The sequence below is a fragment of the Ambystoma mexicanum genome, chromosome 5p (assembly GCF_040938575.1).
Source record: "Ambystoma mexicanum isolate Mex_15411 chromosome 5p, UKY_AmexF1_1, whole genome shotgun sequence".
Lineage (NCBI taxonomy): Eukaryota > Metazoa > Chordata > Amphibia > Caudata > Ambystomatidae > Ambystoma > Ambystoma mexicanum.
In genome coordinates, this window is record NC_090930.1 from 298,031,260 (window position 1) to 298,048,587 (window position 17,328).

A 17,328-nucleotide genomic window follows, 5' to 3' on the forward strand; every position below is an offset into this window, starting at 1 on the left:
TATGCAGTGATTGTAACGCCCTAGGTTTTCTCATTATACGTGCCATAAGGAAGTCACATAAGCGTGTGGATGCTAGACCTGCATATCTGCCTATTGGGGCTAGAACTTGCAGAAGCTAAAATAAAATCAGTGGGTGGTGACTCTGTGAATTAACAAAATATGTGTCTGACTAACGACATACAAAGTAAAGCCTAGGTGACAGTGGCGTGTGTGGCGGAGTTGCAAAAAATACATGCACACGTAACTGCACCAACCCCACACTGAATTCCCCGTCCAGACACACAACCTAACCCAACATTCCAGAGATGGGTGTTTTCAGGATGTTTCTGCATATATTAGAAGAATCTCTGAGGAGGCTAATGTGTGCAGGAGGGGTGAATCCGTGTTAGGTGTGGCCTGTCAACAATGTTGAAAAACCTTCATTAACTGACATTATGCAACCAGATGTCAATATGGGGCGTAGCATCACTAACTAACCATGGGCAAACTTTGTCTGGATATACCGCATTCTAAAGGAGGGGCACGCGGGTCTGAATGAGCGAATGGTGACATTGTGTAAAGCAACTCTGGGCAACGTATTTTGGCAGTGAAAATGTTCAGCCGAAACAAAGAATTGGGAATGTTCCTTGGTGAAGGAACTAGACCTGAAACCGAGGGCCTGTAAACCTACTGGAAGGTCCCCACTTCCCTTCTCCAAAGCACTCTTCTGCCATGCCACCCTTACCTGCATAGCCCAGGAAGGAACCTGGAAAGTGGAAGGGGCAGGAGGAAGTGAGTTTGCTCTCATACGAGAGAGACCCTTAGCCCAACCTTACCTCCAAATCCATTCAGATAACTGTGACCTCCGAATAACCAGATAAAAAGCTGCTACATGGAACATTTAGCTGCCACCACTTCAGCCAGCCTGTACATTTCCCTGCAGAGCCGTCAGCTAGCCTGTACATTCGGCTGGATAGCCATTTGCTGCTACATGGAACATTTAGCAGCCACCACCTCAGCCAGCCTGTACATTCCCCTGCATAGCCGTCAGCTAGCCTGTACATTCGGCTGGATAGCCATTTGCTGCTACATGGAACATTTAGCTGCCACCACTTCAGCCAGCCTGTACATTTCCCTGCAGAGCCGTCAGCTAGCCTGTACATTCGGCTGGATAGCCATTTGCTGCTACATGGAACATTTAGCAGCCACCACCTCAGCCAGCCTGTACATTCCCCTGCATAGCCGTCAGCTAGCCTGTACATTCGGCTGGATAGCCATTTGCTGCTACATGGAACATTTAGCTGCCACCACCTCAGCCAGCCTGTACATTTCCCTGCAGAGCCGTCAGCTAGCCTGTACATTCGGCTGGATAGCCATTTGCTGCTACATGGAACATTTAGCAGCCACCACCTCAGCCAGCCTGTACATTCCCCTGCATAGCCGTCAGCTAGCCTGTACATTCGGCTGGATAGCCATTGGCTGCTACATGGAACATTTAGCTGCCACCACCCCAGCCAGCCTGTACATTCGCCTGCATAGCCCTTAGCTGGATTATAGCTGCTCATCAAGCCTTTCTTCTTGAGTGAGGTTGCACCTACATGAGTTTATCTTTAGACACAAAGGATGATTCAATGGAAACATTCCACCGTCTTTACATGGACAGATGTATTTCTTACATTGGTGATGACGAATGAATTACCATCCCTATACATAATCTTACATAGATCTGTGTTATTAAATTGCGTAAAAGCATTAACACTAAATATATCAGAAAGGCCTCTCAAGGCCAATCCTTCCCACACGAGGGAATGGGGTTCGGGGAGGGTTTAATGATCAAAGTATGCATGTTGCTTTGCCTTGCCTTTTGCTCTTTCCTAATGATAAGTAACCTTGGCATTTGTTTGCTCGCCCAGTCACTTCTTCCACAAAGCCTGCATTGACCCCTGGCTCCTGGAACACCGAACCTGCCCTATGTGTAAATGTGACATCCTCAAAGCTTTGGGAATTGAGGTAAGCCAGCTTTCTGCTTTTACACCAGCTCTGAGTGACTTGTACTTTGGAGAAAGCATGTCCAATAATTGGTGGTAGTTGACACATGTTTAGGTTGTTCATCCAACAAGGTTTCGAATGCGGTATTGTGGAAATTGATGATCTACCATGCTGCCCATGTATGTGGAACAACTTCACTTTTATTCACAGGTCACAGAAATATGCTTAAAGGGCAGACACCATGGACATATGCTGTGCGCTTGCCTCTGCTCGTCTTCTGCTTGCATTGTCTTGGCTGGGGCATGCATGGCCCTTTTTACATACACCGAGGTGAAGTGAGCACAGGGAGTGGAGTACTGGAGCCTTGGGGAGAGAGGAGTCCTCGCCTGGAAAGTGGTGTGGGGCGGGGGGCAGGAGGGGTGATGTGCTGGATAGGATTAGATACTAGCTCTCTCCTTTCCTTCATTGTAGGGGAAATTATAATGTCCATCGTTTCCCTCTCCGGAGTGAATGTGGTTGAATGTAATGCCTGTTTTTTGTCTTCTCCGTCAGTGTCTTCAGTGTCCTACTACTTCCTGAAGATTTCAGTGTCTTTCATCTACCTCATTGTCCTTCTTGTGTGGCCGTTTGGTTGGTCGTTCAGTGTTCTCATTACATGAGGAGACGAATCAGTTTATCGTGTTTGGGTGTGGCTTGTTGAGTGCTTTATGTAGGGTTCATCAGTGGAATGTTCTTGCTCTCCGTTTTTGTGCAACGCTCCTCGACAAAACTTGAGTATCGTCTCCCTTCCCACCACAATGGGAACCTTTGCACCTTTGTTGGTTCACGGTGCTTTAAGGAAGAGTTTGTTTTATTCTCCAGCTTTAATTTTGACAGACTTCTCATACACATCTGACATGTCGTCTTGTAGCACTGCGATTGTTGTTTTTGTGTACATGGCTTGCTCTTTCATAACTCTCCACTTAACGGCATCCATGTTTAGTGGAGGCTGAATTGCCTGTTTATTGGCCAGTGTCGTGCGCATGGTTGAGTTTTCAGAACCATCTCTTAGCAGGGCTTATTAAACTACCCTCTGTCCCCGTTATGGAATTTTCGATGGCTCTCTTCATACCAATGATGCTCTGATCAGCTGGAGGCTCCCTTCAGTGAATGTATGTACTCGTTAAACCTGACCAGCGTGATGGATACGTGACTGGACGCAGTGTGGCATCCTTCGGTGTTGCCGCAAAGGTTTTTCCTTCGCGTCAACTGAATTCAGTACCTGGACAGCAGATAATGGAGAATCCTGTCAGAAAGACTTCTGTCAATAAAGCAATTGTGGTAGACGAAATGTCTTGGTGGGTGTGGCTTAAAAACAGTAGACACTGCTGCATACTTTTTTAACATCCTAATACGCTCCACTAATGGTAGTCTTGTTAGTAATTGCCAACGCGTTTCGGATTCTTCCTAAATCCTTCTTCAGGGCCTTGGATCCTTTTATTCCTTGTACATGTAATCAGAATTGAGGGCCTGATTGTGTACCTGAAAGGTAATGCACAGAGGCTAGGTTCAGATAAAGATCAATGGGTAATGAGGAATAGCTACAAAAGCGTACACTAGGGATTAAAAGTAACTAACCTTCAATCTTCCTTGTGCAAAGGTACAATGTCCGTCAACTGAATTCCTGTGTCATACAGTTTGGGGAATACATTTCCTTTTGCTACTGTATATTGTCGACCCACACTGCTGGAAATCAAATCCTCAATTAGCTCCCTAGGCGACGCACGCCGGGAAAGGTGAAGGTCTTCTGGCTTGTTGTCTATCATGAAAACCACAGTGTAAATAAAGAATGAAATTAATCGTAGTAATGGGTTGATTCTCAGGTGCACATTCAGCCAAGTGCGCTATGGTCTGAGCTCGCCTTGCATGCTAGACACACCCATTGTGTTGCGCATGCCGTTCAGCAATGCACAATTTTTACACTATTTTATAGTGTGTCATTATAGACTCAGAAGGTGTACGTGGGTTATACTCATAGTGGCATCTACAGGGTCAGCCTGTGCGTACCTGCTGTATTTTAGTGATTCCGAATGTTAGCAGGGATTCCCTGGGGTCCACGTACTAACTGTGATTTTGCTTGTAGAATAGTGTATTGTAACCAGAGCTCATTAATGTTTGTCTCAAGATATACCGGTAGCCATGGGATGTGTAGTATGGACTGCCAATCCACCTGCTAGTTTCATCACAACTCTTCAGTGAAACTCGAATATCTCGATCAGCCTGGCCAACCTAAGGGTCATTTGTTGTTGCCTGTTAGATTCCGTTTTTGTGTTTTCTTGGCTTGCGGTGAGGTTTACAAACTATTTTTTCTAACTGAAATAGAAATCTGGAAGTGTGTTGTGTCCATGGCATAAAGCAAGAATCACTTAATTGGTGACAGATTAATGGTATTCTGGGTCAGTGAATGAGCGCAAGGAGGATGGGCCAATGTTCTCTATTGGTTTCTCCTGCTGCATCTTGACTGCACATAGTCTATACACTTGCATCAACTCTGATCACACCCTGTGCGACTGAGAAGAATTGAGGCAATGGGCATGGATGTTGTCCAATTTGGCCTTATATGCAGTCTGGCATGGTCCAAGCCACTGCAAGGAAGATCTGTTCTTCAACAAGGCACATCATTTCTTGAAGCACTGTATTTGGTATACGGAAGAACATTAAAAAGGTGTCTTCATCAGCAAATATAATACACACATTCTACTCCTTTACTCGTAGAGCCTTAACTACACCTTTAATGTCATTTAAGCGAAAATTGGCTGATTGTGAAAAGTGCTGGACATGTTATGCTTCTGAGGGTTCTTTCAAACATGTGTTTAGATTGTATCGGCATTGACATTTTAGCTATTAGTATTGAATGATCTAATTAATATTTTTAAGGTTGATCCTCTTACCTCAGCCAATATTTTATTAGGCAGTTCATCGTTAAATTCTATGATTGATCACTCCTACATTGTCTTCGATTTGTTGATTGCACTTACAATTCATATAAAAAAAATCACTATGGAAGGTTGGTGGAACAATATTTGCAATGTTCACAGAATGGAAACATTTACTGCTAGCAACCCTACATTATTAAATAAATATGACTCGAAATGGCAGCAGGTTTTACAGGAATCTTTAAACTTGGAAACAAAAGAGGCAGCTATACATAGAATCGCTCTAAGGTAGGCTGTTGAATACTGCAGTGGTGATGAGTGTTGTGGTTGTTGGATCAGTCGAAGGTTCCATCAGCTTCCTGCTCTGTAAAATCTGTCCCTCTTTTCACTGTCTCCTGCCCAAGGGTCCACGATCCAAGACTCTTGCTGTCATTTCTGAGGTCAGCACTAAGTAAGGGGAGGCAACTTCCACCTCCCGTCTCTACAGTCCTCCATTGCCATAATGCCAGTAGTGACTAATTCCTCCTGTATTTTAAAACCATAGAGTTCTCATGAACAACCTGAGCACCTTCTTTGCCAAAGTCTTTGCAAGGTAAAATAAAGTTGACTTCATTCAATGTTCTAACAAACGGATGACAAAGACTTTGAGGTCACCTTTCGGGAAGCCCATGCCAGCGATTGAAAGAGGATTCTGAAAAAGGAAACCTTGTGCAATTGAGGCAAAGGTTTTGCTCAAAGTTGTGGAAGCGTATTGCTATGTGCTGTGGCGAACCAGGAGGAGGACTCGGACTACTGTATATGTATTTTTATTGTTTTATATAGCGCCTTAATCCAAGGCGCTTTACAGTTAACAAGTACACAAAAAACATGGAACAGTAGAAGCAAAACAGTAAACGTGAATCAAACCATAAAATCAGTATTTAGAACAATTTGCAAGTAAGAAGGGAGAGGAGGGAGGTAGAGAAAGAGGGAGAGGGTAATGAGTGAAGTGAGCAACAAAAGAGAGGAGATCATAGGAGAGACGGGGACAGATAAAGACAAGGAGAAGAGAGGATAATAGGAGGGAGGGGATAGAGAGAGGGAAGGTATCAAGGAGGCGAGTGAAGAAGTTGTTCTTTCAGTGAGGAGCAGAAAGAGGAATAGGTGGGGGAGGAGCGGATAGAGAGGTAGGGATTTCCAGTGTAAGGGGCAAGGAGCGGAAACGAGAAGAGGCACATGGTGGTGGGGGAACAGCAAGTAAGAAGAGATCAGCAAAACAAAGGGAGCGAGGGGGGTATAGAATGAGAGAAGAGAGGTTAGGAGGAGCAAGGTAATGAAGAGATTTAAAGACAAGACAAAGGAAGTGAAATTTAAACTGGGAGTGGAAAGGAAGCCATCCTTGGTAAGAAAGTGAGATGGAAATAGTCATGAGAAGAGAGTAGACGGAGAGTACGTATGGCAGAGTGATAAAGGGATTTGAGGGGGGCAAGATGGGAAGCGGGAAGACCGAAGAAGAGAGAACAACAATAGAAAAGGTGAGAGAAGATGAGGGAGGAAATTAAGAGTTTGGTAGCATGGAAGGTGAGAGCGACAGACTTTACAGATGTTGAAGAGATGATAGCGGCATGCCCGAGCAGTGAGCGAGATATGATGAGAGAAGGAGAGGGAAGAGTCAAAGTATATTCCTAGATTACGAGCATGGTTAGAGATTGGGAGATTAGAAGGGGGGAAATGGATGGACGGAGGGGGAGATGGAGATGGTAGGGAGTTGGATGGAAAGAACAAGACTTCAGTCTTGTCAGTCTTGAGAGAGATAGTGAGATGAATCCAGTCCTTAATGGCAGTAAGACATGAAGAGAGGTTGAGATGTAAGTCAGAGGTGAAGGAGGAAAAGTGGAACAGCTGGGTGTCATCAGCATATAAATGGTGAGAAATCCTGAAGGAAGAGATAATAGGGGCGAGGAGAGAGGTGTAAAGAGAGAATAAGAAGGGTCTGAGGACCGAGCCTTGGGGGACGCCGTAATTAAGAGAGAAGGTAGTAGAGGTTCATCCTCCTCAAGAGACTGTGAAGGAGTGGTGGGAGAGGTAAGAGGAGAGCCAGTTAAGAACAGATCCTTTGAATCCGAGAAAAGAAAGAGTGTTGAGAAGTAAGGGGTGATTGACAGTGTCAAAGGCAGCAGAGAGGTCAAGGAGGATGAGGATAGAGGAATGTTTAGAATAGCGAGCGGTAAAGAGGGAGTTAAGGACCTAGGTAAGAGCAGACTCAGTGGAGTGTTTGGGGCGGAAGCCAGATTGAGAGGGGGGAAGGAGAGCGCGGGTAGTGACAAAAGTTGAGCTGAGAATAAGCTAAGCATTCGAGTAATTTAGAAAGAAAAGGTAAAAGTGAGATTGGACGAAAGTTGGAGGCGAGAAGAGGATTAGCAGGTTTTTTTTATTATAGGGATGATAGTGGCATGCTTGAAGGCAGAGGGGAAGGTGGCTGTGGATAAACAAGTTTGAAGAAGGAGTTTAGGTAGGGAGTGAGAGGGGGGTAAATCGTGGGAATAAGAAGGGTAGGAATAGGGTCAGAAAGCCTGTCAAGGGGTTTTAATTTAAAAGAAAAAGGAAAATGCCTATGTAGCCCTTACCGCTATGAGGGACATACACTACCTAATGAAACTAAAACCTATGGGTGCTCTGAAAATAAATAGCCTGCATCAAAATTTTAGAAGCTAACTGGCCCTACCACTTAAGAGAAAAGCAACAAAAAGGAGGCCGTAGCTATAACTTGTTTCTACTTTTCAGCAGGTTTACAAAGTTTGTCAATGTCTCACTTTCCATAGATTTACAAACTTCGTCAGTGTCTCAAACCTCTGCCGGTTATGTTGGTTCAACTAGAGGCTTTGAACCCTTATGGTTCTCTTTATTACACTTCATGATTCTTTGACTCTCCAAAGTCCTCTGGACTTCTGACAGGCAGGATTACTTTCTCTCGGTCTCGGTGGGGCTCACCCCATTCGGGTTTTCTTGGTTCCTGCAAACCTGGTGGCTCTCCTAACCTCCAATGTTAGTCCATGTGTTTCCTAGGACTCCCCAAAGTCCTTGGATCTTCAGGCGGCCATGGTACAACTTGATTGAAATAGGGCCTCTTCCCATTCAGGTTTCTCCGACAATCTTGTCAACTTTCCCAGCCTTGACAGACTTTGTTTCTCAGGACTCTCTGAAGTCCTCTGGCCCTCTGTATAGGCTTGTTTTCTCTCTGCTCGGGTTTATCAGGCTCCTGTAACCTCTGCAGCTTCTCCAGCCTCGTTGGTCTTAGTTTCTCAGGTCTCTCTGAAGCACTATGGCCGCCTGATAGGCTTGCTTTCTCTGAACTCTGGTTTATCAGGCTCCCATAACCTTGTTGGCTTCGCCAACCTTGATTATCTATGTCCGTACTTATCAATTGAGTTCGCTCCTTGGGAGTGTTTTCTTCCCTTCCTTTGCTAGTCTCATCAGCAAATGCACTTCTCGGGCAGAGATCTGGGCCCTGGGTTTCCTTCGGCAGTTCGGTCTGGGTGTCTGTTACCTGGCCCCAGACCCACCAGGGCTTCCTTGTGGGTGGACCCCCTGATGAAACGGTTGCTCTCCCGTCTTCATCTCTTTCCTGGACTTGGCTTCTCGGTCGGGTAGGACGCCAGCCTTCAGACATCTGACAAGTGATTCCCTCGCTCCCCATGCAATTGCATCCTCAGGGACCTAGCATTTCTCCGTCCCTCCAGGACATCTCATCACAGGCTCACCTCTCAGATTGAAATTTCCTCTTGGATTTTTATAGGTCATCACAAACAAAAAGGTTATGTCCTCCTTTAACTGTAGTGTTCAGGGGACTTTCAGCATTACCTGAAGCCAATGAGATTGAAGAAATGTCAGTATTCGGTGGATTCAAAACAGAAGAGACAGATTTATAACGGGTCACTGTTCAGGAGTGTTTCAGATGTAGAAACCACTCTCAAATAGCCTATTACAAGGACCACCATGTGCTTGGCAAAGACTGCATCAACTGCAAAAAGGTCAACAAATTGTGTGAACTGTGCATAGAGTACTATGACAGTTAACAAGTACGAAGGAAACCTGAATGAGCAAATGGCCCAACTTGTCTAGTGTACTTCAGCCACTACAAGAAACAGGGAATCCTATGGCTCACTATCAATTGATGGCGTGCAGATACAGTTGCTGGCTGGTTCAGGCTCACAACGCATCATTTTTCACACAAAAAATGTCAGGTTAGTGATTAATTTTCTTTTCCTTTTTAAAGTTACCGTATATTTTCCTTGGAGCTACTAGCCCTCCAACCATTCTATCTATTCCTTTGTGTGGTGACTAGACCTAGATAACGCTGATGAGCCGCTTATCTAGGGTTAGGGGATAGATAAGAGGCGTGCACTGTGACTATTTTGACACAATAACCACTTTTATCACATAAAAAAACACAACTTGTGATTTCTAACCAAATTGTCTGTACAACGCTGTGTAGGTGAAATGTAATTCCTTTATTCTTTTTCCCTGGATTGGCAATGAACGTAGCATGAAGCTACATGCAGAGGCACTACTGAAGTGTTGCATCTCTCTCACAGGTGTTGTAATATCCACTTGCGTAGACCACTGGGCCATACAAGTGGTCCTTTGCTTGCAAAAGGTCTATACAGGCCTACCGGTTTCAGTGGTATGGTGATAGTACCACTTTCATCAGGGCCACAGCACGCCTAAGGGTGCTGCAACTCCATTTGTGTTCCATCCTCTTAACTTAATATCACCTCACCCACCATGTTTTTAGTTTATTAGACTACAATATGGACAAAGGAGTTTCCTGAATACATGCAACAGAGGGTTTGAATCTGTTCAAATATAATAACACCTTTTGCCTCTTGGCCAGATTGAGACCTTTAACATTCCAAATAATACATTTAAAGTTCATTTGGTTGGTTGCTATAAATGTTATGTACAGCATTAATCATCATGAATTGCAAGGGAGTATGACGTTGAAAATATAAAGCAACAATGACCACATTCTACTATGCCACTGATGTATTCTGAGACGACTTCTATATATGTAACTGAAGGATGAGAACATATATCTGCAAAGTTGGATGTAAAAATAAAAGAAAAATGTGCTCAAAAACGAGAAGCAATGATGAGTGAGCATTATTATGAGCAAATAGCATAGGTAGAGGTTCAAACGAGACTCAAAAATCTAACTTGCAGATATTTGAGATCGGTAGACGGAGCACCAACAAGAAGAAAGCAAAGACGCCCACCTACCCCTGCAACACCAAACATTAATATGTTGAAGAGGTATTTGCCAATAGATTTAAGTAAGAGATACTATCTTTATTGCATTTGTGTAGCACCCAAACCCCTAGGTGCCAGGGCGCTTGAACTTAGTAGATGCAATTGAAACGACTGGTAGCATGTAATAAGCCATACCATGGATTAGTTTGCGCCTATCCGGTTTCCACCCAAGACACAGAACAAAATCAGCGCTCCTAGACTTAGAAATGCAAATGGATGCGATCATCAACAATGGGAACCTAGCCATCCTACTCCTGCCTGACTCCTCTGCTGCATTCGACCTAGTCGACCACAAAATCCTATGCCAACACCTCTCATCAGAAGCCCACTTATCCACAAAAGCTATAGCACGGATTGAATCTTTCTTGTCCAACTACACTATGAGGGTCTTCTCAAACTCAGCTGCTACCAACCCAGCGCCAGTCCTATGCAGGGTTCCTCAAGGCTCCTGCGTCTAACCAACACTTTACAACATCTTTACGAAGCCCCTCTTTGGATGCTCAACCATCTATGCAGACTATACTCAGATCCTCCTCCCACCTCTGGGAATTACTACACTGACACCAATGCCCTCAACAAAAACTATCAAATCATCCAAGTCTGGATGGCGCAGCGTGATCTCTGCCTAAATGACCAAAAAACTGAGCTGCTCCTAGTGGGGACCCAAACTCATTTAAACTGGATAACAAATACAAATCCTTTGCCATAAACTGGATCGCCATCCCTGTCATAAATGAAGTAAAAACCCTGGGGGTATACCTAGACTCCTCTCTTTCATTAACAAGACAGGTTAACGCAACCGCTTCTGCGGCAGCCTATGCCGCCAAACTCATTAATGTCTGTAGACCATTCCTTACTCCGGAAAGCTGCATCACACTAGCCAGAGCACTTACCCTGTCTAGACTAGGTTACTGTAACGCCTTATTTGCTGGTTCAACCGTGGTTAACATCAAAACATTACAAGTCATTCAGAATAACGCCTTAAGAGCTGCCTTGAATATCCCTAAAAAGGAGCACATAACATCAGCCAGACGTAATGCTCATTGGCTGCTGGTGTAAGACTGCATCATAGTAAAAACTCTCTCCATCTCGCACAAATGCCTAGCAAACAATACGCCGAAATATCTCTCCAACAAATTCACTAAACCTCTGTCCCACCCGGTCCACCCATTTACATCTCCTGACCATGCCCAAATTCAAATGTGAAAAAGCAGGAGGCCGTAGCTACACAGTCATGGCTACTAAACACTGGAATGCCCTCCCTCCAGCCCTAAAATCAGATCCCTCCTACTCGTTCTTCCGCAAGAACCTCAAAGCATGGCTCTTCACCCAAGACCCCTAGGTTGAAAGACCAGCATGCTCGTCCTTAACACAAATTATGGCTTATCCCACTTGGGGAAGGGCCATCTGCGGCCCATCCAGTCTCCATCGACACCATCTGTATATACTGTACTTATGTCTGTTTTGTAACCAGCTGTGTGTATGTCTGTATGCAACCAGCGCCCAGATGCCCTTGAGTTGGGCATGCTTTACAAATGCCAAAATAAATAAAGCATGAAGTAGTATATGGATACGAACTGTGTCATGTTTGTTGAACAGCCACATTTTTAGGAGTTTTGTGAATATGAGGTAGTAGAGTTCATCTTTGGTCAAAAGCAGGGGGTTTCAAAGGGTGCGGGCAATGACTGTGAAGCTGGATCCTCCTGCTAGTTTCCTTTTGAACCTGGGGAGATCCTTTCAGAGGGTGAAGGTTGTTGACTAGTAGATGGGATAGATGTACCCATATCATCCTCCATTTTAACTGTTATGATATATGCTTTCAACTCAATTGGATCATCAAATATAAACGTTTTTTTCTTTAAGAGTTATGTTAAAGGAACACTGATGTATTACATTGTATTAGAAGAACAGGTATATATGATAAAAATTCCTTCCAACGTTCAGCAGTTATTTTGATGGTCGCCCTGCTGCCGCAGTCCCCAGCACAGGTTTACATGCACTGTCCAGCAGCGGTCAGGCTCAGCCCTGACAACCGTCGGTCCGTCGGCAATGATCGCGCACACTGGAGCGTCCGTGGTGTGTTGGAGCAGTGATGAAGGAAGAGAGACAATGTTCCCATCGAGGAAAACGGTTCTCCTCAAACCGCCAGCAGCCGTAATGCTGGGATCAGGCCTGGGGGTGCGAGCAGGAGCAGTAGAGCGTGCCTGGTATGGAGAGGGAATGACTCCTGCCCATGCAGGAAAAGAGGCGGCCGGCGGCACAGCAATTTCAACTGCTGCATTAGTGGGAGTGACTGGCCACCGCATAAGGTAAATAACTTTCCCCAAGGAAGAAATGGAGCAGCCACAGCCACGTCGAGGCATGCTGCCACAGTGAGAAGAATACAACCCCAACTGAAGATGACAGTGTGCCGCATCACAGGTTCCAGTCAACATGGATCAGCAATGGACTTTTAACACCGCAGCAGGAAAGGAAACAGCGCGGTTTCATCTGCTGCACCGAACAAAGGCTGCTCCAGACTGGGTAGTGTGGCCCGTGACGGCAACATGCCCACTGTATCCCCCATGAATTAAGAAATTCAGCCGATGTGGCCCCCGGCACCTCTGGGTACAGTTTTGCCGGATTGCCACAAGTACACTAAAGTCTCTCCAGCTGTGAACTAAAAAAATGTTATTGCCCAGATGTGTAGCACAGCGACTGTGATTGACTGTTTGAAGCTGTGATCCTGCAGGAGCCGAATGATTAAAATGGGCACAGTGCAAAGTTGGGATCCCCGCATGCTCAACATGCTTAAAGAGGACCCAGCAAAAGCTGTGCGTCAGTCAATTCCAAAAATGCTTAAAATGGATCCAGTAAAGGTGCGTGTAATGCGTGCGCCACCTCTCTTGGACTAGCGGTGTTTTGGGCGTGAGCAATGCCCAGTGCCCACTGGCTGGGTTCTGAAATGTACGGGATTACTGTCTGACACCCTGTGACCAACTGCCTAATCATAATGTATTTACAATTGTAAGTAATGGAATGCTTTGTCTTGCACATGCTCAAAACTGTGCTGAATGTGGCATTGGCATTGTCATTGTTTTTAACATTTACCCATGGCATGGGATGTTGTAACTTAATCCCCTCCTAGGGTGCGTGTGGTGTCATGTGTGACGCACACGTGTCACACACCATGTAATAGAAAAGGCGCACAGCTTCCCGTGTGCCAGTTAACCACCAAACTCAATGACTTCTGTGTATATGCAAAGCAGGCATGTAGGAGAGGGGTGTCGTACCTCCATACTCGCAGAAACCTCCCAATGTTTTCGTGGCACCGGAGGCCACTGTCCGTATTGCAATGTGGGTTGCTTACAAGACTCATGACGCCCTCTGCAAGCTCCGCCACGTATGAGGTCCCCACGCTGCCACATGATCTTCTCCTTCATAATTCTTGAAATGGAAACTCATTTAAACCATCACGGAACTCCCATCTTTGCGTTGCACCTCAGGTAATTCTTGCCTACTTGTTGCTAATGCTAGTTCTTACTAGCATTTGCCTGTGCTATATCCTTCCCCCTGCTTTGTCTCCCATTTCTGCTGGGTCCGTTCTTGCTTTCCGTTTTTCGCGTACTGCTGGAACCATCGACCTTCTGCCTTTGTTTGCTCAGTCTGCCTCTGGAAATACTCCATCACTCCTGACGTTTTGTTCTATCTCTGAGGTTTTTCCCCTTCCGGGGTTTTCATCTTAATTGGAGATTTGCTCCGATTTCCAGCCCTTCCTGTTACTACCTTGGGGAAGGGCTGGTGGCCAGAGAGGACCGTCCCTTTCTTCAGGACAATATCTCCAGCCAGAAGAGACGATCCACAACTTGCCAGGGGTCCCCAAAACCTATCCCATAGGCTTCTACATCGCCATGCAAGCTTCAGGTGAGCTCCGACACTGATTGGAAGAGCTGGCCTTGTTGGCCTCCATAACACTGTATAGCCCTCAAACGCGATGATAAACGGAAATTCCCTCCACAAACCTTTAAAGACGTGTGAAGATTGGAATAATCCACATTTCAAAAACATGCCTCTTTAGGTCTGAACCTCCGGGGGGGAGGGTGGTGGGTGTGTGTGTGTGTGTGTGTGTGTGTGTGTGTGTGTGTGTGTGTGTGTGTGTGTGTGTCTCTCTCTCTCTGATGAACAGAATGAATGACAGAGTTGAGATGAGTACACACTTGTATGGATGTCGAGTGATGGGGGCATTGTCAATGGGGAGGATGAGGAGAACGTCATACACATACAGGGAGGGAGAACACAGTACAAAAGAGGGCACAGTAGGTGCTAGAACAATGCAGAGAGATTTGATGGTGAAGGAAAATGAAGCATTAGTATAAAAACATGCAGAATACCATGAAAAGCAATAGATGGGAAATAAAGAGAAGTTTAGAGGAGCAGAAGTATATAGGTGCAGGAGATCCTACCCCCCTACCTCCCATGTTTTGGAGCTATGAGACCATGCCCTGTTTAACACCAGCTATTGTACCAATACCGCAGCGAGTATATGGAAGACAGTATCCATTAAGACAACCATATCGAATGTACCCTCTAGTTGATGAGTCTGCAAGAGGAACTCCCTGAAGGAATGAGAAAGAGCTAAGAAAATGAACTGATGACTTCATAAGAAAGTATGTGCAATATCTTAAAATACTGAGCAAAGACGATGTATGGATCCTAAAGGGGAAATGATGAAGTAAAGAATCAAGTGAACCTTAAAGTGTAAAAATAGATTACACGTTAGAAAGTGCTGCAGAAATCAGAAGTATAAAGAATGTACAGACACTGAAAAACAAGATAGATGAAGTCATCGTATAGGCTATCTACAAGTAGTAAATAGAATGCAGGCTGAGCGGGCATTGTACAGAAACTGGACATTGGTATCATGATATAAACCAAAAAAAAAATCATAAAGAAAGAATGAAGGGTTGCAGTAGAATAGCAGGTTGTTGGAGCTGCGTTGGGAGGCTGTCTTCAAAAGCTTGCAGAATGAACCGAATCGTGGGCTCCTGTCACGTGAGTCAAAGATGGCAATAGGGCTTGAACTTGGAGTTCCAGACACAATAGCGAGTGCCCCCACTCCCGTTGCATTCCGAGGACAAGAATACTCTGCAATGCCAACTACAAAGAGAATTTCATGGGAGAAGGCATGGGTGATGAGAGATGTTGGGCTAATTGGGTGGTAGGGCAGACTCATGTCCTATCTACTTGCACCTGGGTCTTGGCTCACGTGCTGCTAATTGAACCGAATGTTCCAAACATTGCACAAGCCTGCCAACCAATTGTATTGGTAGATATATAATGAATGACCTTTTAGCTTGAGAAACCAATGAAACACTATGTAACTGATTGGTCTTAATGTGACACGTTTGAAGAGGTAGTCATGAGTTGTCTACCTGATGTAGGGCAACCAATAACAAACCTAGCTCCTATATGATTGTACATCTAGATGTGTCCCTTAACCAATCTCCACCCTTGATAGGTTTTTCTTTATGCCACATAGCATGACACCATTCTGATGCACAAAGAGAGTATATAATTATATTTCATGCGGAAACTGCTGGGAAAATGAGCGTACGACCGTTAATGTTCGGTGTAAACTCCCTCATTTAGATAATTGCTAATAAAACCGCAACTTGCCATCTTCTCGAGTTTGTCCGGTTATTTGGACTCAAAATTATTCTGGTGTAATCCCATCCAGTAACAGATGCGCGTTCCAAATGCCGTAAGCTTTAGATGTGGAGAATCAAATACAATAATAGGAATTATGAGAGTGAGAGGGAGAAATGGGCATTGAAAGAAAAGTGAAAGGAGGAAAGAAACAAAAGGACGTTAAACGATGTAATTAGAAACCCGATTGAGGGTGAAACCTCCTGTCCTTAGGGCCCTACTGCCCCATCAGGTGATGGATAGAATATTGCCCATTTCTGCCTCTGACGCTTTGGAGTTCGTCAAATGATCCCACAGACCAATCATAGAGACCCTGTTTGCACACATGTACATATCCAAGCAGCCCTTTATACATTGCTTCAAAGCACACTTAAAAAAAAGAAACGTGTGTCTCAAATCTTGAACTGCCACTACTGTGGTCACTTTAAGAAGCATGCGACGGAGTGGCTTAACTTTGTGAATAAAAGATGCGTCCTTGCTACGGCACGTCAGTGCACAAGCAGAGCCTGGACAGTTCACAGCATCTCCCATGTCTTCTGTGAGTCCGGGGCTACCATCGTACAAGGTCCACTGGGGGGGGGGGGCATATAACATTGGCTGCAGAGGTGGCCATCATGCCAGACCTTGAGGTTGGGCTAGGCAGCAGTGATCCCTGGTACACCAGCAGTGAGCAGTGTAACACCGAGCAACGCTAACTGGCCGCAGAGCCGACTCACAGATCACTGTGGTTGCGGCTCCCCTGGGGAGTGCACATACCCCTCCTCCACTCATTTATTTGAGCATCCACGGATACATTCAATTTCACACAAAAAAATGTAAATAAGAAATGTGTTTTTCTCCTTCATAAATACAACCCATCACGTGCCCCTCATAAGGGGACTCCCAATGCTGGTAACTTGATGTACAATCATGAGGGGGAGGACAATCTGACACTTTTGTGCCAAGCGGCTGACCGTGGCCCTCTCTACAGTGCAAATAGGCTGCAATAGTGGCTGAATTGGCCAAGAAAACACAACTTGCTTGATTTTAATCCCTGAACCCACCCACACATGGCCCTGGGTTGCAGCCCCTGGTAAAAGGGGTGCCTGTGCACCCAGTGGGTGCAGTTTGTGGTGTGAAGTGTGCATCATGGATGAAGGTCAGGGAAATGCGGCTGCCCCAGCAGGTGCACAAATACCCCGCCAACAGGGTTCCCTTGCCCTAATGCCATGGTTTAATGTCTCTGGTGCCCGGTCTAGTCTCGGGCCGAGGTTGATCCCATGGATTCAATGCCTGGAGATGTACTTAAGGGCCACAGGGGAAATCAATGACAAAGCCAGGGTGTCGACTCTAATTTATTCGGTGGGACACGCTCTCCACCAGATCTTCAGGACAATGCAACCGATTAAATATTCCTACAACGCATCAAAAAATGCAATAAGGAATAATTTCATGCCCCTCGCTAATCTAGATTTTCTGGTAAAACTGGAGG

At 45.3% G+C, this 17,328-nt stretch overlaps 1 protein-coding gene across 1 annotated transcript in view; it reads left to right on the forward strand.

Moving 5' to 3' along the window:
• RNF128 (ring finger protein 128) overlaps positions 1-17,328 on the forward strand; it is a 389,934-nt gene that overhangs the window by 296,844 nt on the left and 75,762 nt on the right. Inside the window, exon 5 of the mRNA XM_069612731.1 lies at positions 1,893-1,989. Coding sequence (XP_069468832.1) covers positions 1,893-1,989 — 97 coding nt within the window. The remainder of the gene's footprint in view (positions 1-1,892; positions 1,990-17,328) is intronic.